The sequence below is a fragment of the Sander lucioperca genome, chromosome 7 (assembly GCF_008315115.2).
Source record: "Sander lucioperca isolate FBNREF2018 chromosome 7, SLUC_FBN_1.2, whole genome shotgun sequence".
In the NCBI taxonomy this organism is placed as follows: Eukaryota; Metazoa; Chordata; class Actinopteri; order Perciformes; family Percidae; genus Sander; species Sander lucioperca.
In genome coordinates, this window is record NC_050179.1 from 10020997 (window position 1) to 10042210 (window position 21214).

Below are 21214 nucleotides of genomic sequence, written 5' to 3' on the forward strand. Positions count from 1 at the left end.
TGTTTTGTTTTTGTGGTATTGCAGAGATTTATTACATATGTTATAAACATTAAAAACTGTGGCTTTTATTTTGAAGGAAAATAAATTGGCCAAAGTTTAGCACTCAAGAACGCATGCGCAGTGGTAACAGCGGCACAAACAGGCAGGCGGACGAGAGAAAAGAAGACAAGTGAGTACAACAGCAAGCAACTATGTTAATTCCTACAAAATATTCCATTAATAGTGTCCCATACTGTCTTTTGTGTGTAACGTTAACGCTGGACTGGACACCATTCGTTAAAACGGATTTTGTTTTGAAACGTGCCACCGGAAGTCTTGTTTAACGTTGACTTCTGTTATTCGAATCTAACTGTTAGCTAACCTGTTGCAAACCCGCTAGCTAGCTCAATAACGTTGTCACTGCCCGATGTGAGTCGAGTGCAGATGTGAGTCGCGCATGCTCAGATTTAAACTGTTTACGGCATAACGTGTCATACTGAAATTTGTGAAATCTATAAAATAATAAACGTTTCACTTTACATACAATAACAGAAGATGGTAATCATTTCAAAAACGTTGTAGCTATCTATGACTGTTTGGTTGCTAACGTTAGCTCAAAATGCCATTAAGTGACAGCCTTTATTGTGTTTGATTGCTAACTTGTAGCCAGCTAGCTAGCAGTCATTTCAAAAACGTTTTAGCTATCTATGATTGTTTGATTGCTAAGTTAGCTCATAGACTGTGCGTTAGCTCAAAAAGCCGTTAGCATCTTGTAGGCTACTTGTCGCAAAGTGACGCATGCGCGACTCACATCTGCACTCGACTCACATCGGGCAGTGACAACGTTTAGCAGTTTTTCGGCGTCAGACCGTTTTTTGTGAATATTTAGCTAGCTAGCTAAGTTGTGTCTTTCCTCCACAGTGAGCGTCCACCACCGGCGCTCAGAGGCTGAACTCTGAACGCGGAGAGCGCCACATGGAGGCGGTGCTGAAAAACTTGGCGAGCACGGCGGAGCTTCTGGCCGTGGCGGCGCAGAGCGGTGTGGTGGAGCAGTGGGATAAACAAACTCTGTCCAGAGCTTTTCACTGGGCACGGTACTGCGAACACCTCTTTTCCAGGTTTCACAATAACCCTGCCATAAGGAGGACTATGGAGAAGCAGCTGCAGCTCACAAATCAAAGTTTGCGAGCTGTCTTCCCTGGCTACACAGAAGTCTCTTTCTCGGACATCTCCCGGTGTCAGCACTTGTTGCTTGTTGGGCTGTTGAAAAATCCTGAGCTGCCCATCTCCATCATGAAGATACTCTTTGACACTACCAAGCAGAGTGAGTATCAGGATGTTACTGGCTTCTGCAGCCACATTATTCAATGCAAATCTGCATGTAAAGTCCTGAGTCCTCTCACAGACTTGTCAGCTGTTGGTGCTGATGCTGATGTGCAGGGGGTGATGCTGATGGAGAGGTTGGGTGCTCTGCTGAGCCAAGGCACTGAAGCCTGCCAGACAGAGCATATTGTAGACTCTGTCCTCCAGGGATGTGAAGGAGCAGCAGGACATTTCTGTCTGGTCATCGCGGCAGCTCTGCTGACAACAAAAAACTCTGCTGCACAAACTGCTTCACAGGATTTTCTCTTGGACTGGCTGCAGAAAGAACACAATGTGCTGCAGCACATGTGTTCTGCATTGCCTACTACACTTATTAAAGACCTGGCCAAAGAACACCTGAAATTTAGAGATGCATACTGTGATGTGCTGAAAAAGTGGGCCTCTGATATGGAATACAGCGTAAGTGAGGGTGAATGGGCTCAAACTAGCACAAACCGAACTGTGTCCTTCCAGAGACTGACTGAGCACTTTCTGGCCTTGTTTGAGGCCTGTCCCTCTCTGAGGGAGGATGTAGAAAAAGAGCTAAATGCTTTGAAAGTTTCTGATGGGGACTTTGATGTCAGAGGTCTGAGTGTGTGGGGAGACCTCCTGTCAGCATTAAACAAGTGACTGTCAGTCTTGTGGTTTCTTTGGAGATGGAAGAAATGCTGAAATGTAGCCGAATGTAATGCGATATATAATCAAATGTAATCTGTTTATATCTATATGCAATGCTTGACCTGGGATGGGTATTAAACCTCAAAACGTTTTCATACCAAACAAAATGTGACAATAGCACAAATTATTGGAAGCTGTCAATGACTAAAAGCTGGCATCAAATGCTCGCTCAGATTCACATTTACTTCTAATCAGACAGTTGCAGTTCAGTTTCCAATTTTGTTTGTATTTTGATTAGGCAAAATTGTTGTGTGGCTGCTTGGATTAGATAACATTAAATGAAAAACATCATTGTTCATATTCTAACAGAGGAGGGTTAAAAAAAAGTAGCATTTGGTATCAGTACCAAAACTCAGGTATCATAAGTATTAGTATCGCAAAAATGTCTTTTCAGTGCAAAATACACATAAAAAGCACACAACTCTTAAATGTTAGCTATTCACAGAGGTTTCTTTTCTTATGTTATTTAAATTGTTGACTCTTTATGTTGCATTTTTTTCAACTTGTGAAATATAATGAGAATCAAAAGCACAACATACTGGATACATTTACAGGATGGAAATATGATAAAAAAAAAATGTATGTCAATATTCTAAAATGCTCACTTTAGTGGATCTGGAAGCCTTAAAATACGTTGCACTACCTTGTCTCTTTCACAGTATAGCTTAAATATTTTTGTAAAATGTATCCATCTACTTTGTAATAATGGAATTAATAGATTAAAAAAAGAGATATTTGTTAAAAATGCACAACTAGGTTTGGCCCATAGACTGGTTTGGACAGATGGTATCTCATGCTACCTTGTCATCAGTAGCAGCACGTGATCTGACTGAATTAAATTGAGTAATTGTCAGGCAGTGAATAGTTTACGCTTTTTAAATTGGTCTCTGGAGATTCAAGTCTTCTTCATTTATAGCATCATAAATCCCCCCCTTTCTACCAAATATATTATAGATGAACTGTTGAAAAATAATTATGTAGCTGCTTATTTATGAGGGCCTTGAAATTGGTTTAAAAGGACAGGGGGCTAAAAAGAAATTACAAAAAGCAAAGAAAGCAAAAGCATTGTGTAATCCAATTTACTGTTTTCTAACTGTGCCCACCTAAAATCATTTGCACTTTCTCACACACCATCTGTCAATATTGTCTCTTCACCACGAAGCAGCACTCCCTCTGAAACTAAACATTTTTATTGGCTTGATGCCAGTCATGTGACTCGACTGCCAATTCACACATTTCAGACCTCTCCCTTGTGTCAGAGCAGCTCTGCGGCGAGGGATCAGTTAGTCAGCCCAGGCGTCTTCAATCAAACCCTGCACAATAGCTGTGTGTGACATAACTCTGGCAGACAGCGGATTAGAGACCCGGCCGCCGTACGGAAGGAAACACCAACACGACCACGGCTCGTTTAACACGCCATGAAAGCAATTCACGTTGAGACAGACATGGGTCACTGAGTAAGGGGCTGCATGTACACAACCAATTTATTTCCATCCAATAAAGAACATATGCATCTGGCTGGATGTAAACCAACAATGATTGGTCCTAGGTTATAAATATATATGCAAATTCATTTAATTTAAATTTTCATCATGTTAGGTCAGAATGTGAGAAAATAAATTAAATAATTTAGGGACCTATTTCTGGATTTTATTCAGCAAATCATTTGCATCCTGTTACCAAGCAGCACATTTAGCCTTTGGGACTGAACACTGACACATTTTTTTTTTCATTTTTAGACGTTTCTCATTCTTCTTCACAGCCTTACACATAACTGGCAGAGTGGGTTAGCAGCTGTGGTGATGATTCATAAGTGTGAGTCTGACTCCATATGAGAAGCCTACAATTTAGTCCTCTCCCTTTATCTACCTATACGCAAGGAAAACACATTTTTTATTTATGTAGGATGCATGTCTGACAAGTGACGATAATAAAGAGGAAAGCCCATTTTTGTCAATCTTTTAATGCCAAAAAATCATTAGTTTTCTTGACAAGGAGCTGCGTTATTTGAATATAAAAAAAACGTCACTTTTGCAAAGGGTCCCACTTGTTAAGTATTAAGACCACCCCTTTAATATAGAACAGCTATTTACCAGTTTTTGGTCAAAAATGTGAACAAATTGCCCACTGCTCTTAACCTGCAAGGTGAAAGTATAGGGTTGTCTTATTGTATCACTTCAAACAGCAGGAGGGCGACACAGCCCCATAATATCTACCACCAGCCCACTTTAAATGTTAGCTTGGAGACATCTCTTAACTGTTCAAGTAGCAGCTAATCTCTTGGAACAGTGAGGATGTAAAATTAGAAATGAAACGCACAGTATTTCTTGCTCTCACATCTCATCCTTGACTTGTTTTTCATTCTATCCAGTGTAATATTGTTCTGTGTCAGCGTGGAGCAACAAACTGCAGGGAGACGTGCTCCGGGCGACTGTTGTTCTGCTGCTTCTAAGGGCTCTTGAAGGATAGCGTTCATTAAAACTCAGATCCAGCCCCCATCTGGTAGTGTGAATAGGGAGGCCTCTGAGGGGCGGGGTGGAGGAGCGGGTGGAGGGGTGTAGAGCCCTCCCTCGGCACGTGCCTAAGCCGCTCCAGCCTGGCCCTTGTCTGGATCACAGAGGCAGGAGGGCCCCTCCGCACACCTGTGTCTCACTCACAGGACACTGATGATCAGTGGCCACCATCATCAGGCATGCACCAACCAAGAGGGATTGATGTTTTCTTTTGGGTTTTTTGCAGTGAAGCTGTAAAAAAAAGATAGATAGAAGTGTAATGTTTCTACTGAGTCTGAAGAACAGGATGAAAGAAGTTTACATCGTCCTTTTCAGGACAACACATAAAAACTGCACAGTCAGATGCTCCAGTGAGGTGCTGTGGTTGCAGAAACACGATTGTATTGTGGCACAGAGGGAGGGGGTTACGTTGTAGTAAAGCCAGTGATTACTGTACAACGAAAAAAGAACAAAAGAAAGTAGAGCTGCAACGATTAATTGATTATGAAAATAATTGTTAGATGCTGACCTAAAGGAGAGGTTCTGTAAGTTGCAGCTATTTTCTGGTTAACGAATGCCTTTTTTCATTGTGAGGTAGAAGATTAAAACACAATAAATGTTCCCTTATCTGCATATTCTGGCATTTTATCCAGATTCCAAAGCAAAGCACTGCAAGCAATGAGAATATCATGTAAAATCTTATCAGCCTCTCATCCTTTGTCTGTGTGTGTGATACAAGCCTGATTGGAGCATGTTGTAGAGAGGAGGGTATGAAGCTGTCAATGTAATGTGAAATGGGGGAGGGGGACTGGAAGGACCTGTGATAGATTACCTCACATGCAACTGTAGGAAACCAGTTTTGTGGAGGATAAAACAATTGGATGTAGCAATCTTGCTCCTCTTCCTCTGATTATGGAAGATGCAATTCTCCCTCCACATATGTGGGGTCTGAAAATGTTGCCCTTAAAAGGCATCACTGTTTCTCTGCCTCAGGACTGTGTTAGTAGTTTGGTACTGATACATGTTTCAGTGCACAGATAAAAATAATCATAGCACACAGTTGATGTTGCTTTTGGGAGCTCAACAAGATGGAGATGTTTTACAGTGGACGCCATTTGCATATCACAAAAGGGAGTTTTTTTTTTCTAAACTGAGCAAAAAGCTTTGTGCAAAAACGAGATTTAAAAAAATTCATGAAGGGACGATTCAGAAATCCTTTTGGAAACAGCAATCTATAAAAAAAAATTTCAGTTTGCACGTGTGGCAGTGGGTGGAGAACAGAGACATATAACATGTCTAGTGAGACAGTGATTTGGGGTGTCAAGCTCTCCATTAATAAAGCAGTTAGCAAGGGAGGAGAAGAAGGCGTTTATGAATTAAATTGCCCCAAGATGGTGTAATGTCACACTGGAGGGTGCCATAAAACAGTAATTACTCCAATACTGCTTTAAAAATTTGGGTTCTAATTACCTGATCTTTTTGCATAATGAGGGAGTTGTATTTTAAATTGTAAGTTAAAGGATATTCAGGCAGCAGTGAGGAGAGATCGCTGTGTAAAATTTGGACTGTAGACTCGAGAAGGGATCAGGAGGATAATTGCAAGCATGCAGAGTCCCAGGGGAGGAGTGCAACCCTGTCATCAAACACTCATTCTGGCTGGGCCTCATCCTATTACAGTCCCCCAGGAGCCAAACTGCACCTGCCCCACAGACTGACAACTACTCAATCCCCTTTCACTTGCCCTCGCTATTACACAAACGGCACCAATAACGTCTGAGATGCTGCAAAGACAACAGAGGGTGGAGGTTGGAGGCAGGTGAATTCTGAGAGAATTCCCACCTATGAATGAAATGTCGACACACAGATTTTGTCCAATTACCGCGCGCACCAACAGGTACGTCACCGGTGCAACAGCCATGACCACTCCGGCTGGTTAGGCATGAGAAAACATGTTCCACGTGGCTGGTGACACAATTGTGTTTTCTGTCAAATTAATGTGCACCGAGAAGCAGGCGGTGGTGAGCGTTAATGGTTTACCTCAGCCAAGCAGATAATCGGAGGAGAAACTTGAGATTTATTGTAATTGCTGCCACTGCTGCTCCTGGAGGTGTTACAGACATGGAGCTGCTTCCTGTGATCGAAGCATCAGTTACAGAGCAGGGCTACTGTAGACTGCACATTAAATTGATTCAGACTGTCCATCATGTGCATAAAACCGATGGTCAACACCTTAACCCCCACCCCCACAAACTTTGTGCCTGTCTATCATTTCTTCTTAGGAGAGAGGGGAGCTGCAAATGTTTCATTTGTAAGAGGCTGCAGAGCCTTTCCCTGCATATATTCACACTGGCCTACTGAGAAGGTTGGAAAACCTACCATTTAACGACCATTTAACGGTTTCCAGTTGGTCACATTGCAACGTGATATCATGTGTAATGAATACCTTAAAGAAGCTGCTCAGACCTCTAATGATGGACTGCTCTTATATTCTGTATCTGCTCCATATGACTCATTCCCACCTGCAGAGGTTGAAAGGCCCAGTTAGAATCACTGTCTTTGATTCATCCAGACTCCCCATTCCTGCTGTATGTAGGAGCTCTGAGCGATGCATATGGATTGATGGACACCATGTCTTTCTGAATTATTTACCACCTCAGTGACAGGCTGCAGTTTGTAGGCCTCCAGAGCGGCGTGTTTGACACACTGCAGAGCAGCACAGAGGCACCACCATAAGGTAATATTACCTTGCTTGTTCACTCTGTACACCTCTGAGTTCAGATTTAACTGTGAGTCATAATCCCTCCATCAGTTCTCTCACGACTCCCTGTGTGTGGCGGTTGCTGTATAGCCTATACAATTTTCTGCACACACTATGCATGTGTGCAAACCAACATACATTATCCTATGTACATTTTTGATCTAGATATCAGTATGCCACTGTAAAACATATACACTGATATTTTTATCATGCACTACAAATGCTTGCATTTTCTATACTATTTTGATTCTCACAGATTCTTGCTTTGTTTTTGCCCTATGATTATCTCTTATTTTATTGACTTTTTTAAGGTAAGAGTAACAGGTAGAAATTTACATCTGCTATTTTCTTAATTATTTCTTTTCATAATAATTTCTTTGGTCAAATGAATATCATCCTGTCATCCCAGAACAACGTTGCATTGAACTAATGTTGCATTCAGGTTTCACCTTGTAAAGTCAGTATTTCACCTGCATTTACCCTTTGCATTTATGACTAATGGTTGCTTCTAGCACTGATAATGTAGGAATCGAACCTCATTCTGCAGCTGCACTCATTGTAAGTTACATCAGGTATTTAACTCAAATGTAAATTGACTGTCTTTGCACTATAATGAGCATTGATGTCTTTTATGTTTTAATTCAGTTTGTTTGTTCAGTGTTTTTCTAGCAAACATGAAACACAAATAACTAGAAAATACAATGACAATTACTGTACAAAGGTAGCACAACCTTCTCACCAACATTTATTCTGATTCATTAGAAGCATTTTTTGTTTTAAAAGTCCATATGCTCTAGAGTTAAACGGTATTGATTTGTCACAATTTAATGCAGAAGCTGGGTCAATAGTTGAAGATTCAATTCAATTGTATTTATAGTATCAAATCATAACTAGAGTTAGCTCAAGACACTTTACAGATAGAGTAGGTCTAGACCACACTCTATAAAAGATGTTGCATGTAACACAGTTGACCTCAGTTGTGTAGAGGACACACTGAGGAGACAGGGTAATATTCTGCATTACATTCTCACAATGCGTTTTCTTTTTCAGTTATGCCTCTGATATTTCTTTTCCTGTGCAATTCAGAGAAGTGTGAGATTAGTTTAATAGGTTCATCACACTTTGGTGCACCTACATGACACCTCTTCATCTACGCTGCATATTAAAGTCAGGACTCTTTGGGAAGACAGACAATGATCCTGAATTGTAGGAATGTAAACTACAGTAATAGCGTTAACATTGCTGTTTTCCCCTTACCAATTACCAAGCTACAGGGTCCAATACTCTCTTCTTGGACTCCAGAGACCTCAGTCATTGATTTACTAATGAGAAACGTGGAGAGAATTGGAGATGCACAACACTGATTGGAGAAGGTGGTTAACTAGTTAGGTAGTCTGGCTCCAGGCTTCCTTCAAATAAACAGCTGAATGCACTACAGAACATCACATCAACACACAAGATGAAAAGATGACGTAGAATGACAAAAACGTGACTTTTGGTTGTTTTTTATAAAATGATATGAGTATTTTTTTACAACACTTTTGACATCAACATACCTCTTCATTAAACACAATATTAGAAGCCATAAAATCACATCTATCTGTTTACATAAACTTTAGGCACAAAGCCGTAATAGCATCTTTTGGTCATCTTAAACATTCTTAAATATTCATATATTTTTAAACATCCTTGCAAATTTCATACAGCAAATGAAGAAAGTGTTCAAATGGCAAATAAAGTGGTGAAAGAGCCATCTATTATCTCATGTGGTCCACTCAAACGTGACAATATCAAAGTGTCAACAAAGTACTTTTGGTGACAATGAGAACAACCAAGAAACACCAAGAGATCACAACGACCTGGTTGTTCACATACATTACTGCATTCCTTGCTCACAAAATGCAAAAAACATGTTCTGCATCATGAGCACTAAAGCTGGATTCTCCAGACCCTAGTAATTTGTTAAAACACATACCTTAATGTTGAGCATCACATAACTCCAAAACAATTACAGTTAGATACAGCAAGCCAGTGTTACGTTACAAAACAGAATGTGATGGGTGGCGGCTGGTACACAGAATTTATTGCAGTGCACACCAAACATCAATAAACAATGTCTTCTGAGCAATCGCCTTCAAAACTTTTTTGAATTGTCTCACATCACGATTGGCACCTGATTATGAAAGTTCATTTCATTATTTAAAATGGCAGAAGACGCTTATCTAAGAACAAAGCAGTGAGCCAAATGAGGACTATCAATGACTGTGAGGCGGCTGCATCTGAAACATTGATCTGAGCAAATTCATGCAAACAAACACACACTAAAACTCTACGGTTCAACTTCACTCACGCTGTTTTTGTCTTATAGTGTATTATAGGCCTCGCTCCAGGAGGAGACCTTTTTTTGCAAGCAGACATCTCCCTGAAAAGGTACTGTCCATGAAAAATATGGCCTTTTATATTAATGTTAACACAGATCAACGACCCAAAATCCACAATAGTCTCACAGAAACAGTATACATATATATATATACAGTACATAAAACACATTTGAGAAACAGAATAGAATTTTGTTTTTAGAATACTTATAGTTTCAGTGCAATCAGAGTGGTATTTCAGAGAAAGACCCTATATGATGGTCAACTGCAGTGTTATCTGGCTTATGTTGTTCAAGTAGGTTGATGAGGTTTGGGGGCCTAAGAAGTACAACATAGGCCTGCAGTTTTCTTTGCTCTCTGTATAGTGAAGCCCTACAGTAGGTAGATGTGATGAGAGACATGAGAATCTAATGAGGATTGTTTTGCATTGCAATTAACTATTTCTTTACATTGGCTTTTTGAATCTAGTAACTGCTTTACTTGAATACACAGAATGGATTTAAATATCTAAGATAATGTTGTGCAATCCGTGATGGAGAGTCTGTTTTCTGTAAGCAGACTTTCCACAACTGTCTGGTTTAAGAGTAGCCGCGCTCAGCATACATCTTTCCGGCCGGTTCCTGTACATACTCCTCCGTCTTATCCCAGTCCTGCACCCAGCCTCCGTTGAGCTGTGCAGTGGCCCCGTAGCTTTTAGCCGGACCGCCCATCGCACCGTAACTCTGCGTAATGTCCCCCGTCTCTTCGGCAAGCTCATCCTCATCAATGAAACCACACTTCTCGTCGCTGGTTTCTTCAGGGTCAGCCCATGGCTGTTTCTCCCCAGATGCAAAGATCCCATAAAACACCACTCCCCCATAATGCACCAGGGCAGCAATGAGGAAGACATACTGCCACTCCTCCCGGGTCTAGAGACAGAAAACAGTTGCAGCCAGGCTGAGTCACTTATTTAAGCCCCTGATAATGTGTTCTCTCAACTGACTTCTTACCATGAGCAGTGAGCTCCTAAAGGTTCTGCTAAAGTTCGCAAAGCTTTGGTTTCCCATGAAAGATTCCTCTTTCTGTGTGTATCTCTGTGCTCTTCCCACTGATTTGAAGTGGGTACAGTAGTTGGAGAAAGATGATGTCATGCTATCTGTGTACCAATCAGGATTTAGAATCAAAGTCTGATGACAGTTGTGGGGTTGCCAGGCCACTGTCAATATCAAATATCGTGTCAAATATGATCAAACTACACTCAGTCCTGATGAAGCAGTTTGAGTGTTAAAGTGCTAATCCTAATCCTGTGTCCCTGTGTTTATTGTTCATTTATCTCTTGTTACATGCCAAATATATGTATTTTATATCAAAATGCCTCTCTTTTCTCTACCTTTAAAACTTTGGGGCGGTTAAATACTGTACATTTATTCAATCAAATGTGATTTGGAGCAACTAGCTAACCCCGGCCATCATATAAAGATATAAAGTGTTCAACATAAAAAGTTCCTATCTGCATTAACATTCACATCACAATATGAATAGAAATGACTCACCTTGTTCTTTGTCATGGCTCCCACTATTAAAGGGCAGACCATCCCTGACAGGGTACCCACCCCGTTGGATATACCCATGAGGATGCTGGCATAGCGAGGAGCGATGTCTAGATGGTTGACATTGAAACCTAGAGCAACAAAGAGTGAAAATTCTGAGTTTTGTGCTCTTTTGAATAACACAAAATAATTTGAACTAGAATCCATTGTTCTGAGACTCACCTGATATTGCAAATCCACTAAAACCCACTGCCAGAACTAAAAAAGAGATGGCCACCCCCTTACTGTGAGAAAAACCAACTACCAACAAGAGAGTGGCTTCCATACCGAAACCTAAAAACAACCAGAAGAGAGTAAACTGGTGAGGAATACTTCTATAATAATATGGTAACAGACAGAGAGTGGATTATCAAAGTCTCACCTCCGCAGTTCATGATTTTCCGGACCATAGTGGTGGACATGATGTTGTGGGTCCGCAGATAGTCTGCTAACTGGCCTCCTAATGGCACGACAATGGTCATGACCAAGTGAGGGAGCGCTGACACTACACCAACCTGAGAAACCATCAAAACACTTGTCTAAATCAAAAGTGACAACCACAAAGAAACTGTCAAAGCAAAACTGATTCTTCTTCTATTCTCAGACGCAATCTTTGTGTCTATTTCAATCTCTGACTGCAGCATCACAGCCGAGCAATAATTCACCTGCAGTAATCATAGCAGCACATCCTGAAGCTGAATTACACCTGCCAAACCAGCTTGATTCATGCTTCACACTCTCCAGCGAGGGTAAAGATTATGAAATTTTAAGATCAACTGGAAGCTTTGTCTGACATCTTCATTCATGGACAGCAGGATCAAAAAAGTACCAAACCACAGCACTTTCAGAAGCAATTATTGTAAAATTGCCCTGATAAAAATTATCAAAATCAGTGTTCAAATCTATTTTCTTAACCTAAGTGAAAAATTCCCAAAGGAGTAAGATTATTCCACTTATTGGTTTGTGAAAGGGCTCACTAAAAGAATTTTAACCGTGACTCAACTTAAAAAATGAGGTAATGATTCCCACATTCCATTTTCAGGTCAAATCAACATAAATGTATTCAGTAATAAGTCAAGGTAAACCATTTAAACTGTAAAAGCCAACCAGTGGTGGAAGAAGTATTCAGATCCTTTACTTAAATAAAAGTACTAATACCACACTATAAAAACAAAACAATGCCATGTGAGAGTGAACCAAAACAGTAACGTTGCGGGCCGGACAGCTAAACAATGAGCTAACACTCACTATGAAGCTCCGTAAAGCCGAGGAGCTGCAGATTCCAGAGATAATTCTCTGTACTGTAGGTCCGTCACTATGAGCAACCCCTTTCACATTGTCACATTTTCACATTGTTATTATAAAAACTATTGATTATAGCTGCTTTAATATTGAGAATCATACTTTTATAAAATTTTAAAATTAACATTTTTAGAGCACAAGAATAAATTTCAAATTACAAAATGAATGAACAACAACATTGTTATACTTTTCAGCGCCTAATAGGATAGATCAAAGCAGTGATATCAAGAAGGTCCTTAATTTGCAATTCATATCTGAGAAATCTTATCTTGTAATCTTGAACATTAGATTACATGACATTGAAAGATATTTGTTGGCTGACACTAGGCATTATTGGGTTTATTTACCTTGCTGATTTCAAAGCCAAACACCTCTTCAAAGTATGCAGGCTGGCTAATGAGAAGCAGATAAAAGGTCCAGCTCCTGCAGAAGTTGGCCACGATGATTGCATAGACGGGCATGGAGGTGAAGAATTTCCTCCAGGGGGTCTTGTATTTCTGTTAAAACAAACAGAGAATCAGTTGGTGTTGCACTTGATGTGGTGTTACAGATCAATGGATACAGATTGAGAACTAACTTCCATTGCGCCCATCAGCTGAGCACTTTCACCGATGCTCTCCTCGATGTAACGCCGCTCCTCGTCTGTGATGGTCGGGTGCTCCGCTGGGCTCTCATAGGACACCAAGACCCAGAACATGTACCAAAATATCCCAAAGCATCCTGAACAGATCATGAGAGAGATGAACATGCCAGTCATTGCAAACTGATGCTGTGCACCCAACCGTTGCTCAGACCCACAGAACTGTATTTTAAATTCTAGTGGAGATCCCAACGTTTGTTAAAGATATCAAATATGTCAGACTACATTTTGGGGAAATGTATATAAAATGATGCACAAGATATGTAGAATTGATAGAATGGTGTAGCCATAACAATGGCTGTAGCAGTAAAACTGTGTATTAAATAGAGTGTATTAAATTGAGCAAGGGTGCGAGTTAGAGCTTATGAATTGAACTTTTCATTTGTAAGAGAGAGCTTCTGTTGTTTATTCTTTGAAAAGTTGCATAGTCTCACTTTAAGGTGTTAACACAATGAAACTCACCATACAAATAGAAGACAGAGGGCCATCCAGTGTACTGGACCAGGATCCCAGCCAGAGGCATGGCTATCACTGCACCAGCATATGATCCTGAACAAGACAAAATATTATGACCAGGTAGAATTTGATCCATGCGGCTTATTCAGAGAGCAGTGTTGTCCCAGTGTGTTCAGTACACAATTACACACACATTTGAGTAGCAGTATTTTGTTATTCTAAACCTGCATTGCAGTGTATGAAGTAATATGATGATAAGTCTCTATGACACTAATGAGCCAATCACAGAAACATGAGTATGTGTGTAGATTTTGTACCACAGAAGGAGATGGTTGCCAGACGACTTCTTTCCAGCGGTGGAGCCCATTTACTCCAGATCCCGTGGCAGGCTGGATAAGTCACTCCCTGCACAGAGACAAATGACATTACAGTCACAGTTTGAACACACAAGGATCATTTTCCTTTAACTTTATTGTGTTTTTCTTCTTAATTATTTTACATCTATTTTTCCACTTTCAGTCAATAGAATTTATGCAATGTAACTGATTAATGCTGTCTGTTCTCTTTTGCCAAAGACATGCAAGACAAATTGCAGTTAATAACAAACAAACGGATGTGCATTGTACCTAACCTTTCTAATAGAGACTAATGGGTTAGGTGTGAGTCAGTGCAGATTCAGGCTGCCCACTTCATGAAAAAAACAAACTGAATTTGCTCCCATTAAATCTTCATTACACACTAAGTGGCATACAATCAACCATTGATAGACACAAATTGCTGGGGCTTGCAGTGGGAGACACCCTGAAATGCTAATGTTTAATTTGCAGTAATAAGTCGATGGGTGCTGAACACAGGCGGCTCGCTCTCTTAATGGTCATGAGCTGCTATTGAAACGACAGCGTGCAGCAAAAAACAAAATCACAAAGGAGGATGACCTTCAGTCTGATAATAGCATCTCTCGCTGAAATCTTTTCTTTTCTGTTTAGCTGTGGGAGCCGCCCACATCAAGTGGTTTTTATCTCTTTTGTTCTAGATGTTTCTATGTGAACATGGAGCTGTTTTGGCTAGGGAAACCAACATAAATAAGCCCTGCTTTCAGAGGTTTATGCTGTTTGCTGTACTGATCTGACAATTGTATACAGTATATTGAATGGAAGCTCTCTGTAATGGGTTTCATGTTCTAGTGCAAATTCAAATAGAAAGCCAAGGAGTTCAGTATGAAAAGGAATGGTCAAACTGTAAAACATGGTCAAATACAGAATGTCAGGACAATTTCATTAGGGGTTTAGTTTAGCTCTCAGCTTGATAATGAGGCATCATTTGTTGAGTCTTTTAAAGGTCAGGATCTGATGTGCAAACTGTGCATTCGTACCTCCACCAACCCTTGTAATATCCTCACAAAGATGACACATCCATAGTGCGTTCGGGCGGCAGAGGGAATGAACATGTTCAGGATGGATGTCAGCACGATGGCAGCACCGAAAACTCTGGATAAACAGTTGTGTTGGAATGATTTGCCAGAATATCATCAAAACAAGATAATCTTATTCAAGCACGATACAACATGGCAGCAATATTGATTCAAGCACTTCAAAGACATTAAAACATTAGATATGCAATAAGATATCCATACAATGTTCAAGTTAACTGTATGATACTTCACATACTGGAAGAATAAACACTGATAAGGAAGATACATCAATCATAATTGATGTCACACACACACACACACACACACAGGCAGTTATTGAGTTTCCAGGGAGTGAGCACAGGAGGTGTTTGCAGCAGAAGGGGGGCTCAGCTGACTTGGCATGATCAAGCTCTTCAAAGATTTGCATCTTCTTATGGCTTAATTTCCCTCATGAGAAACCTAGCAATCATATAATGTGGATGTACAAGGCCTTATCCCACTTTGGTTGCTTTTTATAGCATCACTCTTGTATTTACAGAATTTTCAAATAGCACATTGCACATTTGTTCTGTTCACTTTGTCTAATTGTAGCTGACTAATCAGTTGTTAGTAAAATAATGTGAAAAAGAGGCAGTATGGCCATTAAAATCATACAACAATCATTACTTAGAACTGCATTTCACACAGGGCTTTGGCTGGTGTGGTTGCCATGCCTCTGAACATAAAGGATTAGACATGGTGGTCCCATGGGAGCTCATTAACATGAGGAGGCACGCCTGGTGGGCATCAGCCAAATCCCCAGTTTATCTGCTGTAAGGTCAGGCTCCTTTATTCAAACCATGAGACCAACATCCAAATATTACACCTACATTTCCATTAGAAATATAAAAAATAGGAACATATCTACAACAGGGAGACTGATACTTAGAAATCTATTTCCTCATACCCCCACCCGCACTATTTATTCGTAGTTTATTTCCAAAAAATGGTCGCGTGCAGTTACCTGTTTGCAGCCAGTCTTGAGGAGATGTATCCTCCTGGAATCTGAGTAACTATGTAGCCCCAGAAGAAGGAGCCATGAATCATCCCCACGGTCTCTGGGCCCCAGTTGAATTTCGCTTTCTTTCAGAGAAAAATAAAGACACATTTTAATCATAAAAAAAAAAGAAAACCAATGTAACATGGTGAACTCGTTAAAATGCTTCTTATCTAAATGTGAAATACTGTCAGTGGAACATAGTGTAATAGAAAGATATCTGGATCTATTTTATGTGATGCTTTTTTTTTACCTTTGCAGCGACACAAGTGGTAAATAACGTGATCGATCACATAATTAAAGCACATAATGAGCAGATTTTTAGGAAAATTACGAATAAAAATAAAGCAACCTACACGTAGCCTATTTGCTTCTACTTTGTTACTGTAACATACATGCTCAGTACAAGAAATGCAATATAAAGTCAGTTAAGGTTCTCCAGGTGTGCTTAAAAACCTATTGATAGTCTAGGCTCTGGCCCTCATCACTTATTAAGCATGTGGAGCTCGTGCATGGGGGCGGGGGGGCGGAGTTTACAGGCACCTCTGTGATGATGATCTTGCCGTTTTCATGGATCGTGCTGTTATTGACCATGCTGACGATGGCCACACCCAAGTTACACCGGATACCGAAGGAGATGCAGAAGCCGAGCCCGCTCAGCATAGCGATGATGTATCTGCGCGGAAGCCCGAAGCATGTGCAGTCACACAGGGGCTTCTTCCGCTCCTGGTCCGCCCTGGGTCTCCCATCCTCTGTCAGCTCGATCGCATCACCTGTTTGCTGCCGCTTTTCCAACCTCCTGCACGACACGAGCCGATTATATATGCTCTTTTTTTTTTTTTTTTTAGGTTACATCCAATGTCAATATGTCGGATGTGTGGAATCAAACATGCAGGCAGATTTAGCTGCATTTAAAGGAGCGAGAACTATCAGTGGAAAATATGTGATTTCGTTGATTTTCTTCAACAAAAAAAACTGTTTATACTCGTGCATTCATTCATATGCCTCTTACAGGCTGTTTGCAGCTTATGCTACAGAGGAAATTATGCTTGCATTTTTACTTCGTGCTCTTTCAACGACAGGCCTTCTTTATTTTTTTTCTTTTAATTTGCCTCAGGCCCGTTTGGAAGCCTGCTCCCTTTTAGTTAAAGTCAAAATGCTTTTTTTTCGTTCCCTGCTGAAATTCTTCATGTTTCTGTAAAAGAAAGACTCGTTACCCTCGGAAAAATTACCTTCATACCGCATTGCAGCAATATCAGCATCATCGTTGTTTAGAGTTAATTTTGCCATTTTATTTTGTTTTTATTAGCTCTCATACGTTGGTATTTTGCTTTGGCTTTCACTTCAAATTTGTACAAAGAAATTTAAGTTAATTTAAAAAACTAAGCATTGAAATGTGAAGGCCTCATCCACTAAAATACCAGGCCTGCCACAGCTTAAATGAAACCAACAGATTTTTTTTCTTGCATAGCTTTGAACGTTTCAATGTTGCAGCTTGAAATCAAGTTCAACATCTGAAAGCCATTTAAGGAGTAAAAAAATAAACGAATGTTGTGTGATTGCACAAAATGGTCATCTAAAGTATCTGTATTTTTTTTAAAGCTCGTGTTTCCAGATGATTTGTGTAAAAATTGTTTTGTTTTTCGGCTTAATATTCAAACAAAGGCCATTTTTTTATTTGCATTTCCAATCAGAATTAATAAATAATAAAATGTTATAAATGTGAAAACTGCTCCTCTACAACCTTCTCCCTTTCTCTGATTTCAAATTGAATAGATCTGTTTGCTTTCCAGTCAGTTGTCAGTTTTCTTTTGGACTACATTTCATTTAGGTCCTTCTGACAGTATAAAGAATAAAGGAAGTCAATTGATATGAAGTCCATCGATCTTGGATTAATACAGTTAGATACATAAGGTAATAGATATCCTCCGACCTTGTGTCACGACTCGTTCTGTTTCATTAATTATTAAAAAACACCCACAGCAGCTGGTGGAGGGGATCATCCTCCAGGGAAATATCTGATCCTTAAATATTCGGGCCACACGACTCTGCTTTCAGCATCCTGTCCGTGATTCATCTCATAAAGAAGAGATTTCCCTCATGATTTCATTGTAATTCAGTAATAAGCACATTTAAAGCCAGTGCATGTTTTATCTGTGATCTTAACATCTGGACATTTTTTTTCATTTTTAATTTCTCACAACAGATTCATAGTGTCATAGAAAGACATGCAGAAATGGGAATTTCTTTCGCCTTACCTGTAAATTTTCCCGAGGGCCTTTCCTGCGATCTGTTTTATTCCCTCCTTAGTGGTAGGGGCAGCTTTCTCAGTGCCTGGCTCCATATTCAAATTATCTTAAATTTTTTATAGTACTATAACAAATGGCAGTGCTGCATTAATGAGCATATTGTTAAGATATTAATCCAAATAACGCGCTTCTGGTTTTTAAGCAGAAAACGCCTCGATGTCCTAAAAAGATGAGCCAGAAAATGGAGAAAGAGAGGGAACACGTTCAGTCTGAAAGGGCTGGTTTCACAGTCACAAAACAGCAGTCAAATAAGTCCGCTTTTGCCTTGCGCAATGTTAATCCATGCAGTGCCATCTTAAGATCCAAGCAGCGATTCGAAAACAGCAACACAGAAATTTTTTTGTATTCTTTGAGAAATCGAGGTGGAAAAAAAGTGAAAATCTTCAGCCGGTGCAGGTCAGCGGAGCTCCAGTCTAATCTGAGGTGAGGATCTCCGGTAAGGCAGCAGCCGGAGGAGGTTTCAGCACCGCGGACAGCGCACAGCTCCTCCACCTGTCAGCAGCTCCGTGCAGCGCCCCTCCTCCCTCCGCTCCCTCCTCTAATTCAATTACTACAACTGTTAACGGTGACAATAGCCAATTGCATAACCTCTCTCATTTACTTAGGTAGACTATATATAACTGAATAAAAAAGGATTTCAGGACTAGCTCCGATCACTTATAAATACCTTGCTGCAGCAGGCACAAAGCAATGACCCCCCACACACACACACACACACACACACACATCCGGTTATTTCTCGGTTTTAGTGTGACCTGCGGCGTTTACACAGTGTTAAAACTTCAAGGACACGTTTAGGCAGAAAGATTTGTTTTCACTAAAATGTATAAACTGAGCATTGTAATGTTCACTGAATAAAAGAAAGACATGCCATTCACACATGTGGAACGAGACCGTAAAGTAGCCTACAGTATGCAGTCAACCACGCAGAGGCAGTGTTGTGTAAGGAAGTTAAGGAGACCAAATCTCTGATATGAGATAAAGGAGACTGAGAAGTGCAAACCATTGTTATACAGTTTATTTATCGTATTCCAGGAATCAAAGAAAGCAGGTGATTAAACAAAGGGCATACAAACAGTTTTCTATACAGTTTAATTGTGCACAAAGAACATTATTGATTTAGCCTACATTTATTCAGCTCATTAAGATCCAGGTGCAGGTAATGCGCACACAGGTGTGACAGTAGACATCCCCTGCCTTTTCCTCACCGTCATCCTGGTCCGCTTAGATATCATTGACGCCACCTGCATGCCTGGACACTGGGAAAACATGACAGCAAAAATGCCGTAAAACTCCTTTCTGAACTGGCGGCCCATGAAGCAGCTGAACAGAGGGTTCACGCAGGTGAAGAGGCTACAGATGCACATCTCCAAGGCGAAGGCCAGGTCTGCAGGCTGCCAGGAGGCGGGATTGTCAGGGTAGACTGCCCGCATCACGATGGCCGCGTTGCGGCTCAGGTGGTAGGGCAGGTAAAACAAAGCAAAGAAAACTAGCGCTGAGCTCAGCGCCCGCCGGAGCCGCCGTTGCTTGTTGTGCGGGTCGGGGCGGCAGGGCCGGTGGCGCAGCTCTCTGACGCTGCGCAGGCCACAGTAGCAGATGGAGAGCAGCGGGAAAAGGAAGCCGATGGTGGAACAACAAATGGAAAAGGGGAGGCTCTCCCCGGTCTCACTCAGCAGTATGTACAGGGTACAGACGGTGCGGTTGCTCCCAGGGCAAGTCTGGATCAGAGTCATATTGGCAACAGGTATGCTGAGCATCAGAGTGGCCACCCATACCGCCACACACAGCAGGCAGGTCTGCCTCCGGCCCAGCAGCACCAGAGAGCGCAGCGGGTGCACAATGGCCAGGTATCGGTCCACACTGATGCAGGTGACGAAGAAGATGCTGAGGTAGAAGTAGTTGTGGTAGAACATCCTCACACCCATGCAGAGTGGCAGCCCCAGCTTCCAGTACAGTTGGCCCAGGTGGTAGTAGATGAGGTAAGGCAAGGCCAGCAGCCACGAGGTATCAGCCAGGGTCAGGTTGAAGAGGAACACCGTGCTGCGGGTCCAGCGCCGCAGGCGGTGGAGGAAAACCCAGAGGGAGAGCAGGTTGAGGGGAAGCCCGAGGATCAGCACCGTCAGGAAGAAGGACGGCATCACGTAGAGCTGGACCACCGGTAAACCTCGATGTGTGTCCAGGTCGCAGAAGGCTTCCTCAGAAGGCTGGATGTTAATGGGCACAGAGGTTCAACTTGGAGTTTACAATGCAGATCTATTACAAGAAAGTTTGTATCCTCTCTTTCCTTATCTAAAGCTTCATTGAATAGTCAACACTTGGGCTTCGGTACACAAAACATTAAATATGGACAATATTTGCCCTAATAGAAAAACATGCTTAGCTTATAAACCATCATTTGCCATAATTACAATACTCTGTTTAAATTCTGTATTTGTTGTTTCATAAATGTTATCCACACTTTCCAACCTACCTGAACCTGAGTGTTGCCCATGTCTTTGTTTAAGTGGCTTCTCGGTGTGCCAAGTGAAACAACCATGCCAACATATTTTGGTGTAAAACACACCCACCAGTGTGAACAAACACCGAATACTTATCAGTGTTCTCTTGGGCCATCTGTTATGTGGACAGAAACTTCCATGTCCTCAGCAGAGGAGCCGATGGGCTACAGTATCCTTTTTTCATGCATACACCAGAATTTGGAATGACATCCCCCATCACATCAGAACACTACCATCCATCACATATTTCAAAAAGGCATACAAACTATACCTCTCAACAGTTACACTTGCACTCACTGATTGTTCATGTATTGTCTTGCTAGCACTGTCTGTATTGTTGTTTTAGT

The 21214-nt window shown here is 41.1% G+C and overlaps 3 protein-coding genes across 4 annotated transcripts; 1 reads left to right on the forward strand and 2 right to left on the reverse strand.

Moving 5' to 3' along the window:
• Positions 1-82: 82 nt before the first annotated feature.
• fancf (FA complementation group F) lies at positions 83-2739 on the forward strand. 2 transcript variants are annotated; one of them, XM_031283008.2, is made up of 2 exons: positions 83-170; positions 897-2739. In XM_031283008.2, the coding sequence occupies exon 2, from the start codon at positions 955-957 to the stop codon at positions 1969-1971; it is 1017 nt and encodes a 338-aa protein (XP_031138868.1). In that variant the 5' UTR covers positions 83-170; positions 897-954; the 3' UTR covers positions 1972-2739. The 2 variants fall into 2 exon arrangements, with proteins under 2 accessions (XP_031138868.1, XP_031138869.1); XM_031283009.2 differs by having other exon boundaries at positions 103-169; positions 901-2739.
• Positions 2740-8758: 6019 nt separating this feature from the next.
• Positions 8759-19031, reverse strand: slc17a6a (solute carrier family 17 member 6a). Its single transcript, XM_031282980.2, has 12 exons — positions 18319-19031; positions 16604-16859; positions 16028-16146; positions 14986-15100; positions 13931-14018; positions 13620-13706; positions 13095-13237; positions 12865-13014; positions 11598-11730; positions 11399-11509; positions 11180-11307; positions 8759-10555 (listed from the first exon to the last, which is right to left on the reverse strand). Exons 1-12 carry the CDS (start codon positions 18402-18404, stop codon positions 10226-10228), a joined length of 1746 nt encoding a protein of 581 aa, XP_031138840.1. The 5' UTR covers positions 18405-19031; the 3' UTR covers positions 8759-10225.
• A 353-nt stretch (positions 19032-19384) lies between these two features.
• On the reverse strand, positions 19385-21128 carry LOC116038517 (P2Y purinoceptor 4-like). The gene is made up of 2 exons (XM_031283015.2): positions 20840-21128; positions 19385-20573 (listed from the first exon to the last, which is right to left on the reverse strand). The coding sequence occupies exons 1-2, from the start codon at positions 20903-20905 to the stop codon at positions 19512-19514; spliced, it is 1128 nt and encodes a 375-aa protein (XP_031138875.2). The 5' UTR covers positions 20906-21128; the 3' UTR covers positions 19385-19511.
• Positions 21129-21214: the final 86 nt, after the last annotated feature.